At 35.6% G+C, this 17576-nt stretch overlaps 1 protein-coding gene across 7 annotated transcripts in view; it reads left to right on the top strand.

Moving 5' to 3' along the window:
* LOC115451085 (AP-1 complex subunit gamma-1) overlaps window positions 1-17576 on the top strand; it is a 36508-nt gene that overhangs the window by 13012 nt on the left and 5920 nt on the right. For 4 of the 7 annotated variants that reach the window (XM_030179289.2, XM_030179297.2, XM_030179329.2 and 1 more), the window contains exons 4-12: window positions 1476-1664; window positions 8797-9035; window positions 9439-9515; window positions 12837-12854; window positions 14365-14460; window positions 14995-15321; window positions 15832-16050; window positions 16371-16529; window positions 17184-17271. In XM_030179289.2, the coding sequence (XP_030035149.1) occupies window positions 1476-1664; window positions 8797-9035; window positions 9439-9515; window positions 12837-12854; window positions 14365-14460; window positions 14995-15321; window positions 15832-16050; window positions 16371-16529; window positions 17184-17271 (1412 nt within the window). The remainder of the gene's footprint in view (window positions 1-1475; window positions 1665-8796; window positions 9036-9438; window positions 9516-12836; window positions 12855-14364; window positions 14461-14994; window positions 15322-15831; window positions 16051-16370; window positions 16530-17183; window positions 17272-17576) is intronic. The other 3 variants (XM_030179312.2, XM_030179304.2, XM_030179336.2) reach the window with 1 other exon arrangement.

The following is a 17576-nucleotide window of genomic DNA, read 5'->3' as shown; positions in this document are numbered from 1 at the left end:
CGGCATGGCAGTCTTCGTAATGCGTAGACATAGGGCCGTTGTGATTGGCTAATATTGAAATACAACTTGAATCTAGTTGGCTGTCAGATAAACAAAGCTAGGAAACAGACTTATCACACCAATTCTTCGTCCTTAGATAAATAACGTCTATGAATAAGGGGGTAAATTTTCAATTATTTTTATATATTTAAGTGACAGATCTGAACAGAGCACTTATTTTAAAAATAAGGTATTATTGCATTTATTTTATTTCTTTCTTCTCTGATTATATTACCAAACTAATAGGCTATAAACTCTGTGAGGTTCTAGATACGATCTTTTTCGCTTCGAAGAAACAGAATTGCCTGACATTGGAATTCGTGTTGTTGGACGATCGACTCGCTTCGCGTCACATGATTGGAATTAGGCTCGGCGGAGCGTGGGTGCGCTGTTGTGCCTCTCCTTTAAATTCAGGCATTATTATAGACTGTGAGACCGCTCATCTGACGGTCAGTTTTGTCTTTAATACCATCAGTTACAATTCCTAGTCAGAAACTAGTCGATTTGTACTGCGCTCGACAATTTGAGACTTCAGTCTAATATAGCCTGTATTGCAAGGGTTTTCGAAACAAGACAATAGTGCTTCCAGAATACTAATAATGGGGATGAATCAAGGGCAGAAAATATCAATCACACAATAAACAAACAAGAAACAAAGATAATCATGATGTTGATAATGGGCGAGTCCACCGCGAAATTGAGCACACATTCCAGACTCCGAGCTTATACTGAGCAGTAAAACCATATCCCGACCCAAGATTCGAAGCCGGGAATTCAGATTGATTTCGTTCCGCGCACGCAATGACGACGCCACCGAGACACGAAAATAAATCTATAAATAAGATAATGTTTGTAATCGCGCTTATATCTAAGTCAATCTAGATCTCAGATTTAAAATCCTTCGACCACGGCATACTTATGGTCTACTCAACCCGTCGCACTAATGGCTCGAATGATAAACGCGAACGTAAATTTTTCACTCCGATAACATCTGCGTGTAAAACATAGCACTTGCATAAACATTATGCAGATTGTATCGTCGACGTATCTACCTAGGGGCTATTCAATATCAATCGAGTATTAATGCTACAATTGTCTGTTTGCATATATCAATTGCTTTGTCTCGTGTGTCGAGCATTGTATTAATAAATTAAAATAACATCAGCCTTAAATCATTACTTTGCTAATGCGTCTTAATTGAAGTTCGTTAAATTGGTGGACAATTTCTATGGGATACCGTTTAAAAAGTTCTTCAAAATCCGCAGATCTCAATAAAATTCAAAATTAAATAAGTATGCGCACGCGCAGCGCAGTTTTTCTAACGAATGAGTTTTTAATGATTGATTTCAATATTTAATGGACCATGCTATTTATCCAACAATAAAAGATTTTCTACTTGATATATATTTTTTACTAAACCTACTACTCCTCAACAGATGTCGGAACATAGCCAAGTTGCTGTACATCCATATGCTCGGCTACCCGGCGCACTTCGGCCAGCTGGAGTGTCTGAAGCTGATCGCGAGTCCGCGGTTCACGGACAAGCGGGTGGGCTACCTTGGCGCCATGCTGCTGCTGGATGAGCGCCAGGACGTGCACCTGCTTATCACCAACTGTTTGAAGAAGTAAGTGCTTGTTTTATAAATAAACATCTAGGTGTTTCTCACGTCTTCGCACTCATGAAAAAGCTTATATCCCACTATGTAATTTTGCGGAATGAGAAACCTATGGTACAGGCATACTCTGCACCAAATTACGATTGTTATTGTTGTTTAGCCGTGAAAGCGTAACAAACTGATGGAGTTGCTTTTGCATTTATGATATTTAATGGATTTGGGGATTTGAAAAAGGGAAGCTGTTGAAATTACATTATTAATAAAAGTTGTATAAGCTGATCTTATGGTATACAAAAACAATTATATGTATTAAAAACATTTTTTTTATTCTATTTAGAATTCGATAGGAATCGTGTTATATCGGCCCTTAGCAATTAAAACAAAAAGTATCTTAGACAGTTCTTAAAATTGTTTATCTGATTAGGGGTTAATGACTTGATTAGGAATACGTATCGGCTTGTTTAGTCCAAAGATGGTGCTGATGCAATCCTTGATCTTGATGCGGATTTGATTAGTGCTATAAAACATTTTTACATAGTCTAACAAACTACCACGAAACATATATTTTATTATTATTATATTTTATTTATTTACATACGTTATAGTTAGTATGACGCAGTTTCATAACACAGTATAAAAATCGTTGTTGTGTTTCGGACAGATGCGAACTAAAAGCCGGTTACAAGCACACTGATTTATTGGCGCTGCGTCTCACGCAGTACACACTGCACGCATGTACCTATGGCCTACGCACATATAATAATAAATAACACATAACAATCAATATAATAAGAAACCCAATTTCCGTAAATTCATGAGAAATTTGAATACCAAAACCATTAAATATAAATTTACTTTTACACATTCGTGTTTTTGTGGTATCAGCCCGGCTTGATTGCGCGAATCTCCCAATGATCGTTCTGAGCCGAGGTTCGTAAGTCGTTTGTGGGTTGCCCACAGCATGGTCTTTTTTTTTCTCGATTGTGTTTTCCTGAGTGATTTGTTGAGAGTCGCTGTTGGGAGCAGTGTGTTTGTCTGTGGGGGTGTAGCTTCGGCGGACAGTAGAGGCCTCTGTACAGCATGGTCGCTTAACTTTCAAAGGTTGCGAGCGCCCAAAGCACTCATCCAAAAGACCCTTGCCAGGTCCTTTAAAAAAAAATGTGAGTAACATTCTCGAAATAACTTGGTTAAACATCAATCTCTTTAATGAGCACACTGCACATCGCATGCTGTGATTTATCGTGCACGCGGGATTACTGGCGCGGTTAAGCATTTAATGAAATTTTAGCTATACTATTCCCATTTCTACGGTGAAATAATTAAATGGAAACATTCAGTGTTAAAAATCCTTTATTAATAAAACTTGTATTTGATTTTGTAATTTTTTTCTTCCCCTGGCGTGGGGGTAAACTTCATCCGTTGAGAAGTTAAGCGTCTAATGCGGTAAGCTTAAAGTATACCTGATTCTCCAGTCAGATACTCATCGGCTTGCATTGCAATAGAACATTTCTGACAATCGCTATCGAGCTTGGCATGAATAATAATTTAAAATTGCAACGAAACAAAGATAAAAGAAACATTAGGTAAGGAATAATTTGCATAATGTTATCAAAGGTTCTCGAACTAGGCCATGCTGTCTTAAGGTAATTCGCCGTGTACCTCCCCACAAGTTATTTTACGTTTATTTATGGAAGAGAAAAGAAGGCTCTTGTTGCGAACGTAACGAACCGGTTACCTCACTGACATACTAAATTTGCATGTCAAACGTCGACGAATATGTACGGGGAATTTTACATGCGGGCACGCTTGCTTGATCTAGCTTATTCGACCCTTTTAGGGAATTAATGATGAAAGGGTTTCTGTATAAAGTTATTTTTATTTTATTTTTTAATTTCTTCTTCTTCCTTTAAAAAAAAAATGGCTCCACCGTTTTATCGGTGATTTTGCCAATGTCGAGTAAGTAGGAGTTTAAAATTATGACATGAGTTAAAATCACTTTCGACCCGAAGTTAACCGAACGAAAAGACTTTTTAAATTTCATTCTACGGGGAACCGGCTAAGGTCAGAGACCATGCTGCCATGTCATAAGTATAAAGTTCTTTACAATATTGAAAATCAACCGCAAAAGGAATTAAATACATTTAAAACGTTAAAGCATGCATATAGCTTAAGTTTTCTGCAGCAAAATCGTTTTTAATTTATTAAAGAAAAAATGTTGTTTGAAAACCAAAATTATATAGGCGATTAGAAGTGTATAGCAAATTTTTTTTTTGTGAAATAAAATCTTTTTGAATTCATAAAAACAAATGTTAAGAACAAAATTATATACTTAGGTGATAGGTATTTTGTTCAGTTATTAATGTCGTTATCATTGTCAATATTTTTTTGGTAAAAAGGTTGAATGAGTTAAATTATATTAGCGGACAAGTATTGAATGACTGAGCTTATCGCTCGTTTGTTGTGAACCAAAGCCGTAAACAGTAACAATGGCAAATACCTCACATAAATAGGAATTGCCATGTACTGCATGACACTTCACTGTGCATTAGTTTAGTGAGTTATGGTTAAAACTAGGGATATTTAGTAAAATATTCAATAAGAATCGATATTTGGATAGATAGACTATCGTTCATAAATCGGTCAATGTGTTCGAACAAATTTTGGCATCAAATATGTACTATAACCAAGTAATAGTTTTGACAATCGAATTATTGAAAACGTTATACGACAATGAGAATCAGACAAACAATTAGGATAAAATATATTAATTAGTGAGGAAACCTACACATCTGAGAAGTTCTCTATAAGAATTTCGAAGGTGTGTGAAGTCTACCAATCCGCACTAGGCCAGCGTGGTGGACTAAGGCCTAATCCCTCTCAGTAGTAGAGGAGGCCCGTGCTCAGCAGTGGGCAAGTATATAATACATACATAATACAGGGCTGCTATTTTTTTTTTATATTAATTAGTAATGGATAAAATCACCTTGGCACCAATTCCTATGAAGCATAATAATGTCCCAAGTGCCAACTAATAATTGTTTTCATATTTACCCGAATTATTTCCATATAACAATAGTGACGAAACAGTGTCGCGTGTGCGGCAGGAAACATCGGATTACAGTCAGGTGAACGCCTATGAATGCCGTAATCCGGACATAGCTCGTAACGCTAATGCTCTGTCAACCGCCTCCATGATGTCAAATCAACACAAATATTGGGCTGGGACGATAAAACAAATGAGTGAGAGCAGATGCTAGAACATTGTTTGTAAACTACCGTACCGTACTGTCTTCCGTATTCATAAACAATATATTTAAAAATGAATCCCTATTTACCTTGGTCGCGCCATCGCGCGTGAGCGGCTGGACCGATTTCACTATTTTTTTTTGTGTTTGTTATTGTTAGAAGAAGGTTCTTGTGAAAGAAAAAATTCAAAAAATTGCGCGGAAAATTAGAAAATTTAAGAAAATCTTAACGACAATATTAATTTTACATAACTGTCAGCGATCGACAGAATGCGCGCGTGCATACATAGTTAAGACAGGACAACGTCTTTCGATTCAGCTAGTAAACAATACTATGAAGACGCACAGTGCGACCGAACGCATAGTCTTTGCAATTTCATAGTGTTCTTTGGCTTTTTTTTTAAGAGAGATGATTACCCCGTGACAGTCGACATCATTATGCCGGCCTGTTTGAACCAGATAGACACAGTCTGATCCCGGAACGCGACACACTTACACGGGCCACTATGGCGGGTTTTAACACCTTGTGTACGGTGGTCGCTATCCGGGCGGATATAAAATGTATCCTACTACTAGCGAAACCGGCATTTATCTGACAGCCAGCTGAAGTAAAGTTTTATGTGAATTTTAGCCAATCACAGCTCCCCTATGCCTACGGATTATCGAACTGTCATATCAAAAGCACTGAAAAACAGGCTTATTTGTGTGCTATGCTGTGATCGGCATTGGCTTGTAAATAGTTTTGGCGGGCAAGAGTGTAGGATTGATTTATCCATCGAAGGTCGTGCCAATGAGAAAATATTTAGTGTCATAACAACAAAATAAAGAAATATGTACTCATATTATAGACACTTTCATCAAGACAACGCTGAATCCAGCATATTGTTTATCTCGAAAGGCAATAAATTTTATAGTAGTTTCGTTTACAGAGAACAATACAGCTTTTTATAATTTTTATTACTATCATTAATCGTCGGTATTAAAATATGACTAGATTAGTTAGACCAAATTTATTTCAAGAAGCGTACTTCAAAATAAATTGATCTAGGTTTTTTTTTTTATATTTTAGGTAAGGTCAGGGGGTCTTATTCCGTCTATAGGGCTAATCCGTCTTTTTGCAAATACGGGCATCCTGTTCTAAGGACAGCTTCGATAGTCGCATTGGGAAGAGTAAAAAAACCCTCTATTTACCTATACGGTTATCAAAGCTGTCCTTGATTAGAACGCCCGTATTTGAAAAAAGACGGATATGCCCCCGCAGACGGAATAGGACCCCCTCACCTTAAATAAATAAAAATTTCTAGATCAGGTTATTCAAAACTGCGATTCGTCACTCGTGTTTGATGATTATCTATAATTTACACAAGCCAGTGTAACTACAGGATACAACAAGACCTAACATCTCATGTCTCATGATGGCGAGCGCACATATAATTATATATTATAATTATATGTTTGGTATTCCACTATTAATATTATAAACAATTCAAGGTGTTGGATGATGTTTCTACTGTTTATGAGCGGTCGTATCGCTTACAGTCACTTTACTTATTTTTTTGTATCTATGCCAAACGGATTAATTATAGATCGCGTGTAATATTTTCGTGGATACAGTAATTATTCAAGCGGATGCATTCTGCGCTCACTTTCGCGTTTCTTGATATTTTATTTAATGCCGTGTTAAAGCTGTTCTGAAAATTGTTTTTATAAAACAATACTGTTTAACCTGAAAATGGTTTTTATAAAACAATAGGCAAAGATAATTATATTGTTTTGACGTTAACGTATTGCAAAAATCAATGCTGACATAATTATTTATAATTTAATGGTGTTTGATTCTTTTAAACTGAATAGGAACGTAATAAAATCTTTTAGCATTTTAACAGTATAAGCATTGTTTATTAGACCTATGTACAAATAGTTACATAATTCAAGTCTTAAGAGTAAATTTTTTTGATAAACTTACTTCTGAAGATAAAATAATAATGAAAGTGTTAGAGCTATCTCAATTATTGGTCGCAAAAACTTATTAATAACAAATACCTTATTTCATGATCATTAAAGTCGCTCCCCAAAGTGCCTGCAGCCGCTTATCAGTGACAGTTGTGATGTAAATACAAATTGTATCTATACTAATATTATATAGCTAATCTCAGCACGTACATAACCGATTTTGATTACATTGCTACATTACTTCAAAGTGCTATTCACTAGTTTTTATATCGAAAAAACTTCACGCGGGCAGAGCAAATAGCAAAAGCTAGTCTCTTTTTACATTATACCACTAGCATATCTGATGAGATTACGAGATTGTATACACATCCTGCACTAACAAATTAAAAAGTTAAGTCTTGCTCCATTTTTTGTAAATTATGAATGCACATAATCAGCTCATTGTGTCCGCATTACTACTGATAACGCGTCACCTGTCAAGCTTGGGGTTTATTCTCTATGTGTGTGAATTCGTAACATGCTCGTTATCTTGGTGAAATTTGCTTGAAATATTATTCCGTTTTGACGTATATTTTATAGATACGAACGTCCATATAAACTAGTTGTTCAAAACCTGGAGGTAATTAAATTTCGCTGTAGCGCTAAAACATCAATCGTCTAACCAAACTTTTTAAACATGCAGTGCCAAAGCGCTTTAAATAGAGTATAAGTAAAATGACAACCGGATTGCGATACACTTCAGTTGAACACAGAGACTGTTCATAACGACAGATCTAGAACGTAGTACGTTTATCGATGTCTGTATGCCAATTTCTATTGTCTTAAACGCGACGAGATGCGTTATGAGATCGTAACGAACTGTCAAAATAACGTGTGGCGTAGAGAATAAGGCTCCTGTACGGTTATCGTGTAATTAGAAGCGGTGTCAACGACCACCACGCGTTTGTGGGCCGCCACACGCCACGTTTGGCATAGCTCACCGGTAATGGTACAATTTCGGCTAATAATTAGTAATGGAGTTTATTGGAAATTTTGTGGCCTTGTTTGTTTAATGAAGTTCTTGACTTGTATTTTTTGAGTTAGGATACGATTCTTACCAAAATCGTTTTTGGACGGAAAACATCCAGTCATTTTATACAGTCAACCAATAACAGAGATCGCTCTATGTACACATGCCCTCGCACGCATTAGTGTCCTTATAAGAACTCTAACCCGTCTAAGCCATCCATAGAACTCAGTTCAAGTGCCCCCCTTAAAGGGGTGAGCTTCGTATCATATAGCAGAATCTCGTCCTCCACCAACTTTAGACAAAACCAAGAACTTTACTCAAAAATAAAAAAACTTTGTGTAATCATATAAAAAAAAAAAACCGGCAAAGTATGAGCTAAATATCTTAACGGACAACGGTAGCTCTTGGATTGTACCAGAATTATACATACTTATAAATATTTGAGTATAATCTGCTAACAGCCTACATCACTTTCGATTCTGATGCAGTAGGAATCAATACGCGCTGTGCAGTCTACGTATCTATATTTATATAGTTGATACCGACCTTGCAGTTTCGTATCGCTATTCGGATCACATCTAGTTACATGTCATAATAGATTGCGCAATTCTAATTCATATATAAACGGAGGCTTGTAAAGATGTTTGTAAGAAATAAACTTAGAAACCGGCTGAACGGATTGGAAAGAAATTGTGGACACTAGACGTCTGGTATTAATATAGCCGATGTTTTAATGTTTTAGAAGTTGATAACCCTATGAATAGACGTGGATGGTATTTGGCAATCATAATTTTCATACTCTTGATTAATGTATAAGATAATTTTAAATCCTAAAAACGTACACCAATAAAGGTGTTAATATTATCTATAAATAAACCAATAACATGTATTGTTTGAAGACCGCAATGTGTCAACATTACTTTCCCGTCCACAGTGACCTGAACAGCAACACGCAGTTCGTGGTGGGCCTGGCGCTGTGCACGCTAGGGGCCATCGCGTCGCCGGAGATGGCGCGCGACCTCGCTTCCGAAGTGGAGCGCCTCATCAAGTCGCCCAACGCGTACATCAAGAAGAAGGCGGCGCTGTGCGCCTTCCGCATCATAAGGAGAGTCCCCGATCTCATGGAGATGTTCCTGCCGGCCACCAGGAGTCTGCTCACTGAGAAGAATCATGGTGAGTTCTTTGTAATCAGCAATTTATTGATACTGCTGTAGTGTTATCTGTATCATGACATTCCTTTCATTAAAAGGTGGACAATTCATCTTGTTTTTGTCTTATTATTTTTATTAACCGACTTCAAAAAAATATTGTTAAATTAGTGCCAACAGATGTCACTGAAATACATTTAAAAAAAAGTCCGTATTATTAAAATTTACATAGATATTACAGTCAAAAATAATCATCATTAAACAAATATCGATGCATAAACACAATAAGAAATTCACAAAGAAGTTTCAAAAACTAAAAATACTTATTTTTTTCATTACACAATCATTATCGCGTTAATTAATAATGCTCATACATCAAACCGCATTAAATATTCCCTTAGCGTAATGAATAACGCATGATGTCGCAGGTGTGCTCATCACTGGGGTGACCCTGATCACGGAGATGTGTGAGAACAGTCCGGACACTCTCAACCACTTTAAAAAGGTAAATATTTACTAAATTATTCAGTTTTTTTAGTTTTTTTTTGCATATATTTTTGTATTTTGTAAAAAAAAATGTTCGATATCGATCAGAGAGCTAAAAATGCTTTAGTTGAATCGTTTAACATTTTTTTGTGAAACAAAAAAAAATATGCTGAAGGTAAAGCTTGCATTGGTGGCATTTTTTTTTTTATAAAAACGAGTCAGTTATGATTCTGAAGGGGCCTTTTTGGACTCTCTGGTTGTGTATATTTGGTTTTAGTAGCGCAGCTTTGATTCTCGTATTTAGTTTATAATTAAAGCTTTTGATTAAATATTTTTCGACAATATGTACTGAAGGATATAAGGAGCTAATGAAGGATATAAGTGATATCCGAGACATAAAAAACATAGAACTATACGTACTTAATAATAAAAACATATTTATGAAAATGATGATTTCTGGGAAAGTGATTTTTTTTTTATATAAAAATCAAACTTTAGGAATGGTTTTCCTAATTTACAGTTGATGTTATAATATAGAATTCCGTTTTAAATTCAAGTGAAATTAGCTACGCTCTATAATGCTCTCAAACTAATTGACATTTTAACTACGAACTAAACTTTCTTAGTTGACGTCCACGCATCTCGTTTAAGAGTCCACAATATCTGAATATTATTAAAATGAAAAAGTAAATTATAATCTAAAATACGATTTTTTTTTAATTTGAAAATCTTAATTTTATTTATTGCAAAGCAATCAGATAGTCCTAGACGTTAAACTTAAAATTCTCAAAACCAGTGCAAGTTCCTCCAATTTAAAAACACACGTGAGTGGCGCAGAATTAGCATTTAAATTTTAAATTCTTTTCATATAATCTTCATCGTATTATGGGACGAAATTACTTAACTTTATTTTTTACTAACCTTTTGGACCATATACGTAAACTATATTCAGTTTTAATTAAATAGGTACTAAAATATATATTATTACTATATAATTAATTCCGTTTGAAATATCGTGACTGGAAATACTTATTTTACGAAACTCTATTACACGTGTTATATGGCTATGAAACAATGACTACATAAAATAGCAGGTGATAAACTAAATACAATGCATACATCAATAATAATAATATAATAACATCAGCCCTGTATTATATACTTGCCCACTGCTGAGCACGGGCCTCCTCTACTACTGAGAGGGATTAGGCCTTAGTCCACCACGCTGGCCTAGTGCGGGTTGGTAGACTTCACACACCTTCGAAATTCCCATAGAGAACTTCTCAGATGTGCAGGTTTCCTCACGATGTTTTCCTTCACCGTTAAAGCGAACGATAATTCACAAATAATACGCACATGATTTTAGAAAAGTCAGAGGTGTGTGCCCTTGGGATTTGAACCTGCAGACATTCGTCTCGGCAGTCCGTATAAATCAGTAATCGTATAAATCGTATACAGTCGGCATCAATACATAGTACATATATAAATAATAAATATAATTATTTATTGCATATTGTTAACACACACCACACAAATAAACTGTCCATTACCTTGATTCATACTTGTTTTATGTGTCTTAAAACATCCTTAATAATAAGGAAAATTAAATTGCATACACCTTATTTGCATAGCAGTTTTCTAAATATTCAGTAATTAAAATTAACTTATCAGAATTAAATTATTGTTGCAAGTCTATTTTTAGGTAATTAAACTATAATTTATAGTAGGAAATACTTACATATGTAAAATTTTTTGCAATTCATATTTCTAAATGGCAAAACTCCAATAGCATTATGATTATTTACAAATCAGAAAAGTAGTAAGATTTTTGGTGAAAATATTCAATTTATTAATTGATGATTTTTGGCCAATTATTAGCAAAGGTAAAGAAAACTATGCTGCTTCATTTATTAACGCAATGTCAAAATAACCCTGAACAATCTACTTAATTCCCTCTTCTTGATCTGAAGTGGCATAAAGAAAAAGGAGACAGAGTGTTTAGGAAAACAAAATTAAGACCATCAAATATCGCTTAGAGTTGAGGGCAGTGACCTTCAACCAAATATTTAAGCTGTAAATGCTTGATAATTATATTATTCTTAACAATAATAAATACTAAATCAACTCTACAAAATGAAGTTTTAAAAAAATCCTCATAAAATAGTAAATGCTACTATATGAATTACTTTCTATTAAGTGGTCTATAATAAGATCTCTGCACACGTCGATAACAGAAAAGGACAGGTATATGCAATGATTTGCTGCTAATTTTAACTTTATCGATAAACAACCATTGAAATGGACAAACCGAGCGATAAAATTGTTTATTTATATAGACATTATTCCTCGGTATTGTTGTTTTTATAATGCAAAATGAAGTATTTAATTTTTCAAAATTATCTAAGATATTATCATCATGCCGTTCATAGCCAATCTGCGTATTGGCCATTAATGGTGATAAGAATACAGTAAAATTCGATTACATTTATACAAATTTTAATCAAATCGCGGTCTGATAAACCAATGATATCTCGCAACTCTGTACGAAGTAAAAGTAAATAAAACGAGGGCTGGAAAATAGGAACACGCTGTATACGAGAATGTAGTTCGAAGTAATCCATAAAAAAAAACTTTCGTATTAGCAAACGGTATTGAATTCTACAATATAGCTTTAAGTATTCTATTGAACTCTTTAACTAAGAAAAATGATGTTCACGATCATGTACAAAATTATTATGTGTGAAGTATCAAAATACGAAAGTCCACCGCCGGACCATGAAGGTTGCAGTCTTCGAAACGTTGGTAGAAAATTATAATATAAAAAATCTCGATAAAATCCAAATAATTATTTTATTTCAAAACATATAATGTAAATATCCAAGCGTTATCCCTTATCATGCCTTAAGTGTTTGGAATCGAATGGAACACCTGCCTTATCAAATGCAAATACTGAGTAATGTGGGTATAGTTGCCAATAATGTGTTTAAATAATGCCTACTTTTGTATTTTATGTTATCCATGTTTTATAGATTAAGATGTTCAGTATTACTTTATTAGCAAAGGCTGTATCGATGGATATATTTATTATGAATGTATTCTGCTAATTTATTTTAGTTTATGATTTATGCTTGTAAAGATATATTTTAAACCATTTAAACCCCTAAATCAATTTTAATATTTATAAAGAGTGTATTATGTTTGATAATGCAAAAATCTGGTAATAATTTATCAGTTGTGCTAGAGAATATTGAACCTTCTTGCATATAATTTCGATAGTTTGTAAAGTGTAAATATTGTAAAACAAAATCATTAATGATATTATGTTTGTGTTGTCTCGTAGGAGAGCGGACAGCGCGAGGTAACACACAAACGCTCCATGCACTTTGACATATACCATTATGTATTCTAATGACAATGACATAATATAATGACTTGTTCAATTAACGTACGCGTACGTTCAGATTACGCACGCGTCCGTAATCAAGAACGTTGCGGGAAAGTATTTAAAAAATCATATATCCAGTCTACAACTGATTTTAATTACATATTTGTAATTACGTACATAAATATTGATTTTGTGCCTACAATGTTGTCTGTTTGTAACATAAGTATAATGTTCAATGTCAATAGAGTACATAATAAGCATGAATGCAATGTTGTGTTGATTATATACGTATACATGGGTACATTTACCGTCAGCCTTACGTAGATTAGGTATTGCAAAGCTGGTACCGCTTTGACAACTCGAGGCTTTGAGATTTTTGAGGGCTTCTTCAGACTTTTCTATGATAGGACTTTCTGTAGTTAGAATAACTCATGTCGGGGTAGCACTTGGTAAATGTGAGCTGTGTGAAGGTAGTGATTTAAAATTACTTAGACTTTATTTTTTACGCCATAAAAACTATGTAAAGTGCAATTAACTTTGTTACAAAAAATTTTTAAACCTTATCCATTGCAAGGTACTGTCGTGTTTTTGATATTTGAGTTTTCCTAATTGCTTCAATGTTGTAAAAACTATTGAAAATAATAATTGTGTAAAATGTAGAAAAATTATATTTGTGTTTAATTTTAATTTATTACCTTCGAAAATAGTACACGTATGAAATAGGTAGAATAGTTTCTCTTCTACGAATAGACGGTAGTCAACTTTCATTGCAAAAAGTATAAAAAATACTCTACTTCGGGTTCATACGTCCAACGTCCATACAGTTACTAACACGAGCAAACCATTAGATTGGACAGCACAGTGATTTTACTAATTTGACGGTGTTAGTACAGTCGCGCGCTATTGCTAGTCTATGGTATGTCAGTAGTACAGTCAGTGCGCGAAGTGATTCAAAGGAGGCGCGTCATTGATCTCCCTCCTTTTTTGCGGAAAGTTAGGTATAAACTCCTCTTGTAGAGGCGGTTTTGTCGACTACGCCATACCGGCTTTATCTTCAGGTCCTCAACTCCGGAGTACCTGAGACAATACCTCTTATTGCAACCGAACCTTAATAACATCATAAGAATGAGGGACCACAATGAAGGACCCTGGCATCTACGATGGCAATAACGCCGTCTATTCCCCCTTAAGCCCCTCCCCTATTCACATACCATAGACTAGCATTTGCGCGCGGATTAAGGTATTTGATAAGTAATATGTCGCCCCGTCCCATGTATTTGCTGTTGTTTCTATGTACTTGCCTTGTAACATGTAAAACTATCAGAATCCAATCGTGAAGTATATAGTATTGCCGATTGCCTGGTACTGGTTGTAAATTGTTTTTTTTTTTTATACGCTTTTTGCAAATTGTCTCTGTGCATTTGGGCGATATGTTGTGTTGTCTATGGTTTTTACATGACTGATGCGCGTTATTTGTTTCTAGATTGTTCCGAATCTGGTGAGGATATTGAAGAACTTGATACTGGCCGGATATTCGCCGGAACACGACGTCAGCGGCGTGTCGGATCCGTTCCTCCAGGTAAGAGAAATATCAGCTTCAAATCGAAATTTAAGCTATGTCAGCTTACTTTGACGTTGCATAACTGAAAAAATTACGTATACATAACGAAATTAATGGTTTATGATTTTGACATAAGTATAAATAAAAATCTCTGCTATGCGAGCTAAATTAGCTTTCGGTCTGCAACCCGCGTAAACAGTAAAAAAAATATATATTAAATATTAGACGTAATGGTAAGTTTGTGAAAATATAAAAAGACCTAGTTAAAATATTAATATAATTAAATAGAAGATGAGGATATTTGTGACGTGACCTGGATTTTTTACTATACAATGTTTCTAACACTTGCAGTAAATCACAACTTACAAACAAAGCACTTATCATCTTTTTACCTGCCCAATTAAATAAACCGGTATAATTTGTACGACCGGCAAAATTCTCCGAGATTACATTTGAATATCATTTTGCCTTTCGAATATATGTTTTTGTAATGTTTTTTTTTATATCTATATAAAAAAAAACAAATTTGTTAAAACATAATTAAAATTGCAGGTGAAAATCCTCCGCCTCCTGAGGATACTCGGCAAGAACGACGCCGAAGCGTCCGAAGCGATGAACGACATCCTCGCGCAGGTCGCCACCAACACGGAAACCAGCAAGAACGTCGGCAACACCATACTGTACGAAACTGTACTCTCCATCATGGACATAAAGTCCGAATCGAGTCTGCGAGTGCTCGCCGTCAATATACTGGGCAGGTTTCTGTTGAACAACGACAAGAACATACGATACGTGGCGTTGAACACGTTGTTGAGGACCGTGCACGTCGACACTTCGGCCGTACAAAGGCATCGGACTACTATTTTGGAGTGTTTGAAGGTGAGATTTTTGTAAAAATCCTTGTGGTGCCTTTATTGTCTAGTGGCTATGTATTGTCGAATAAGAATCTATCTGAACGTAATATTAGTTAAGCCAGTCAAGTTATTGGTGTGATTCCCAGATCAAAGTAGTGATGGTCATTGTGGGTAGATAAAGAACAAAATGAAACATACTTTTATGACTTCAATAATGATCCAGCGTATATTAATTAATCTGTTATTATTATCGAAAAAGCATTTGGTGCTAAATATTATATACAGATATTTTGAACAGTAAACACATACACAGTACATGATCGTTCCCAAAGGGGTTGGCAATACTGTCAATCACCATAGTCCATTTTGGCAAGTCACAACCCAGTACCAACCAATGTATAAGTCCAGTAAGATAATAATGATTTAAAATCATAACTGCATGGTATTTTATAGTTCCAGAATAAAACCAGCTAGACAATTATTTGTTATTATTTTATCCCACATTATAACCAGCTGACAATATTGTTTCTCGCAGGACCCTGACGTGTCGATCCGCCGCCGCGCCATGGAGCTGTCGTTCGCGCTGATCAACGGCCAGAACATCCGCAGCATGATGAAGGAGCTGCTGTCGTTCCTGGAGCGCTCCGACGCGGAGTTCAAGGCGCACTGCTCCAGCGCCATGGTGCTCGCCGCCGAGAGGCACGCGCCCTCCAACAAGTGGCATCTCGACACGCTCTTCAGAGTACTGCTCAAGGTGACCCTCTAGAATGTGCTTGACTGGAATTGGAGACTTGTTCTTGTGAAATGTTAGATGCAAGAAATGTATAAGTCGGCTGAGGATTGTCTTTATAAGTGAAATAAAATGTTACTAAAATCCATTACTTAAAAACCATTCAATAATGGATTTGTAATAATATTTTATTGGTAAAAAACAGTGAAAATGCCGGTCGGCATTATCATAGTAATTAAGGCAGAAGACCTAACATTAACTCAGGTTTCGTTGCAACAAACTTTAAAACTTCGACATCATACAACTGTATCATAAGCGAGAATTTCATGTGTTTTTAATTGCAGGCGGGTAACTACCTGCGCGACGACACGGTGTCCAACACGATCCAGATCGTGTCGTCTGCGCCGGCGGAGCGGCAGGCGTACGCCGCCATGAGGCTGTGGAGCTCGCTCGAGCGTTCCGCCGTGTCCGGGGACGCCACCGAGAAACAGCCGCTCATACAGGTTACTGAACTAGTCATATTGATTCATTACTAGCTGTGCCCGCGATTTCGCCCGCGTAGAACTCAGTGTGTCTCAAAGATTTCCCCGCGTAAATCCGAGCCGAGATTTTTTACAACCACGCGACCTCTTCAATAGTAATCGTTATATTTCAGTCACTTTACATAAAACCGTAATGTACTATTAACGTAAACCTTCCTCAGGAATTGCACTATATTTTAGTAACAAACGTACAAAAATCCGTTTAGTAGATTTTGAGAAAATCGATCACATACAGATAACTTTTGGGGACTTTGTTTTATAATATCTATAGATGCAATATAGAGTATGTAATATAAATAAACGGATATAAAAGACGCAATTGACATTATTGAACACTTAAGTCTGTTAGTGACATTGATGTCTTTGAACACACTGAATCTTGTTTTAAAAATAAAATTATGAAACATACAATGCTGTGTTTATTTTAGGGGATTTCTTTGACTCTCACCTATACGGCTATAGAAGCTGCCTGTACAGAACGCCCGTAATTGAAAAGACGGATTCGTCCCTATAGAGGAAATAAGGCTTACTGACCTTAATTATATTATAGCATTCATAAAAATCACGCAGCTATATCAACTATGCTTCTATAAGGGTAAAATATTTATGTGACAGGTGGCTGCGTGGACTATTGGCGAATACGGAGACTTGCTGGTGTCGGAGGCCAGCAACGCCATATCCATGGTCGATGAAGACGGAGTGGGTGAGTCGATTTCGTAGTCGATATTCGACATTTTAACAATGTATTAGTAGCAGAGTCTGCCCGTGTGTGATTTGCTTGTAGTATAGATATGAGTGATAGAGGTCTTTTTAAATTACTTGGGACGTAATTAGAGTATTGTCAGCCTTATGTGAATTAGCTTAGGGTACATATAATTAACTAAGATAAAATTGGACACAGTTATGCCAAAAGGTACCAACCCACAAGTTACCCAACAATTATTTATTAATATTTAACAGGCCATTAATCCAAATGTGATATTTTACAGTGGTTCACACATAATATGT

The sequence above is a fragment of the Manduca sexta genome, chromosome 17 (genome assembly GCF_014839805.1).
Source record: "Manduca sexta isolate Smith_Timp_Sample1 chromosome 17, JHU_Msex_v1.0, whole genome shotgun sequence".
Lineage (NCBI taxonomy): Eukaryota > Metazoa > Arthropoda > Insecta > Lepidoptera > Sphingidae > Manduca > Manduca sexta.
This window is presented reverse-complemented; position numbering and strand designations above follow the sequence as displayed.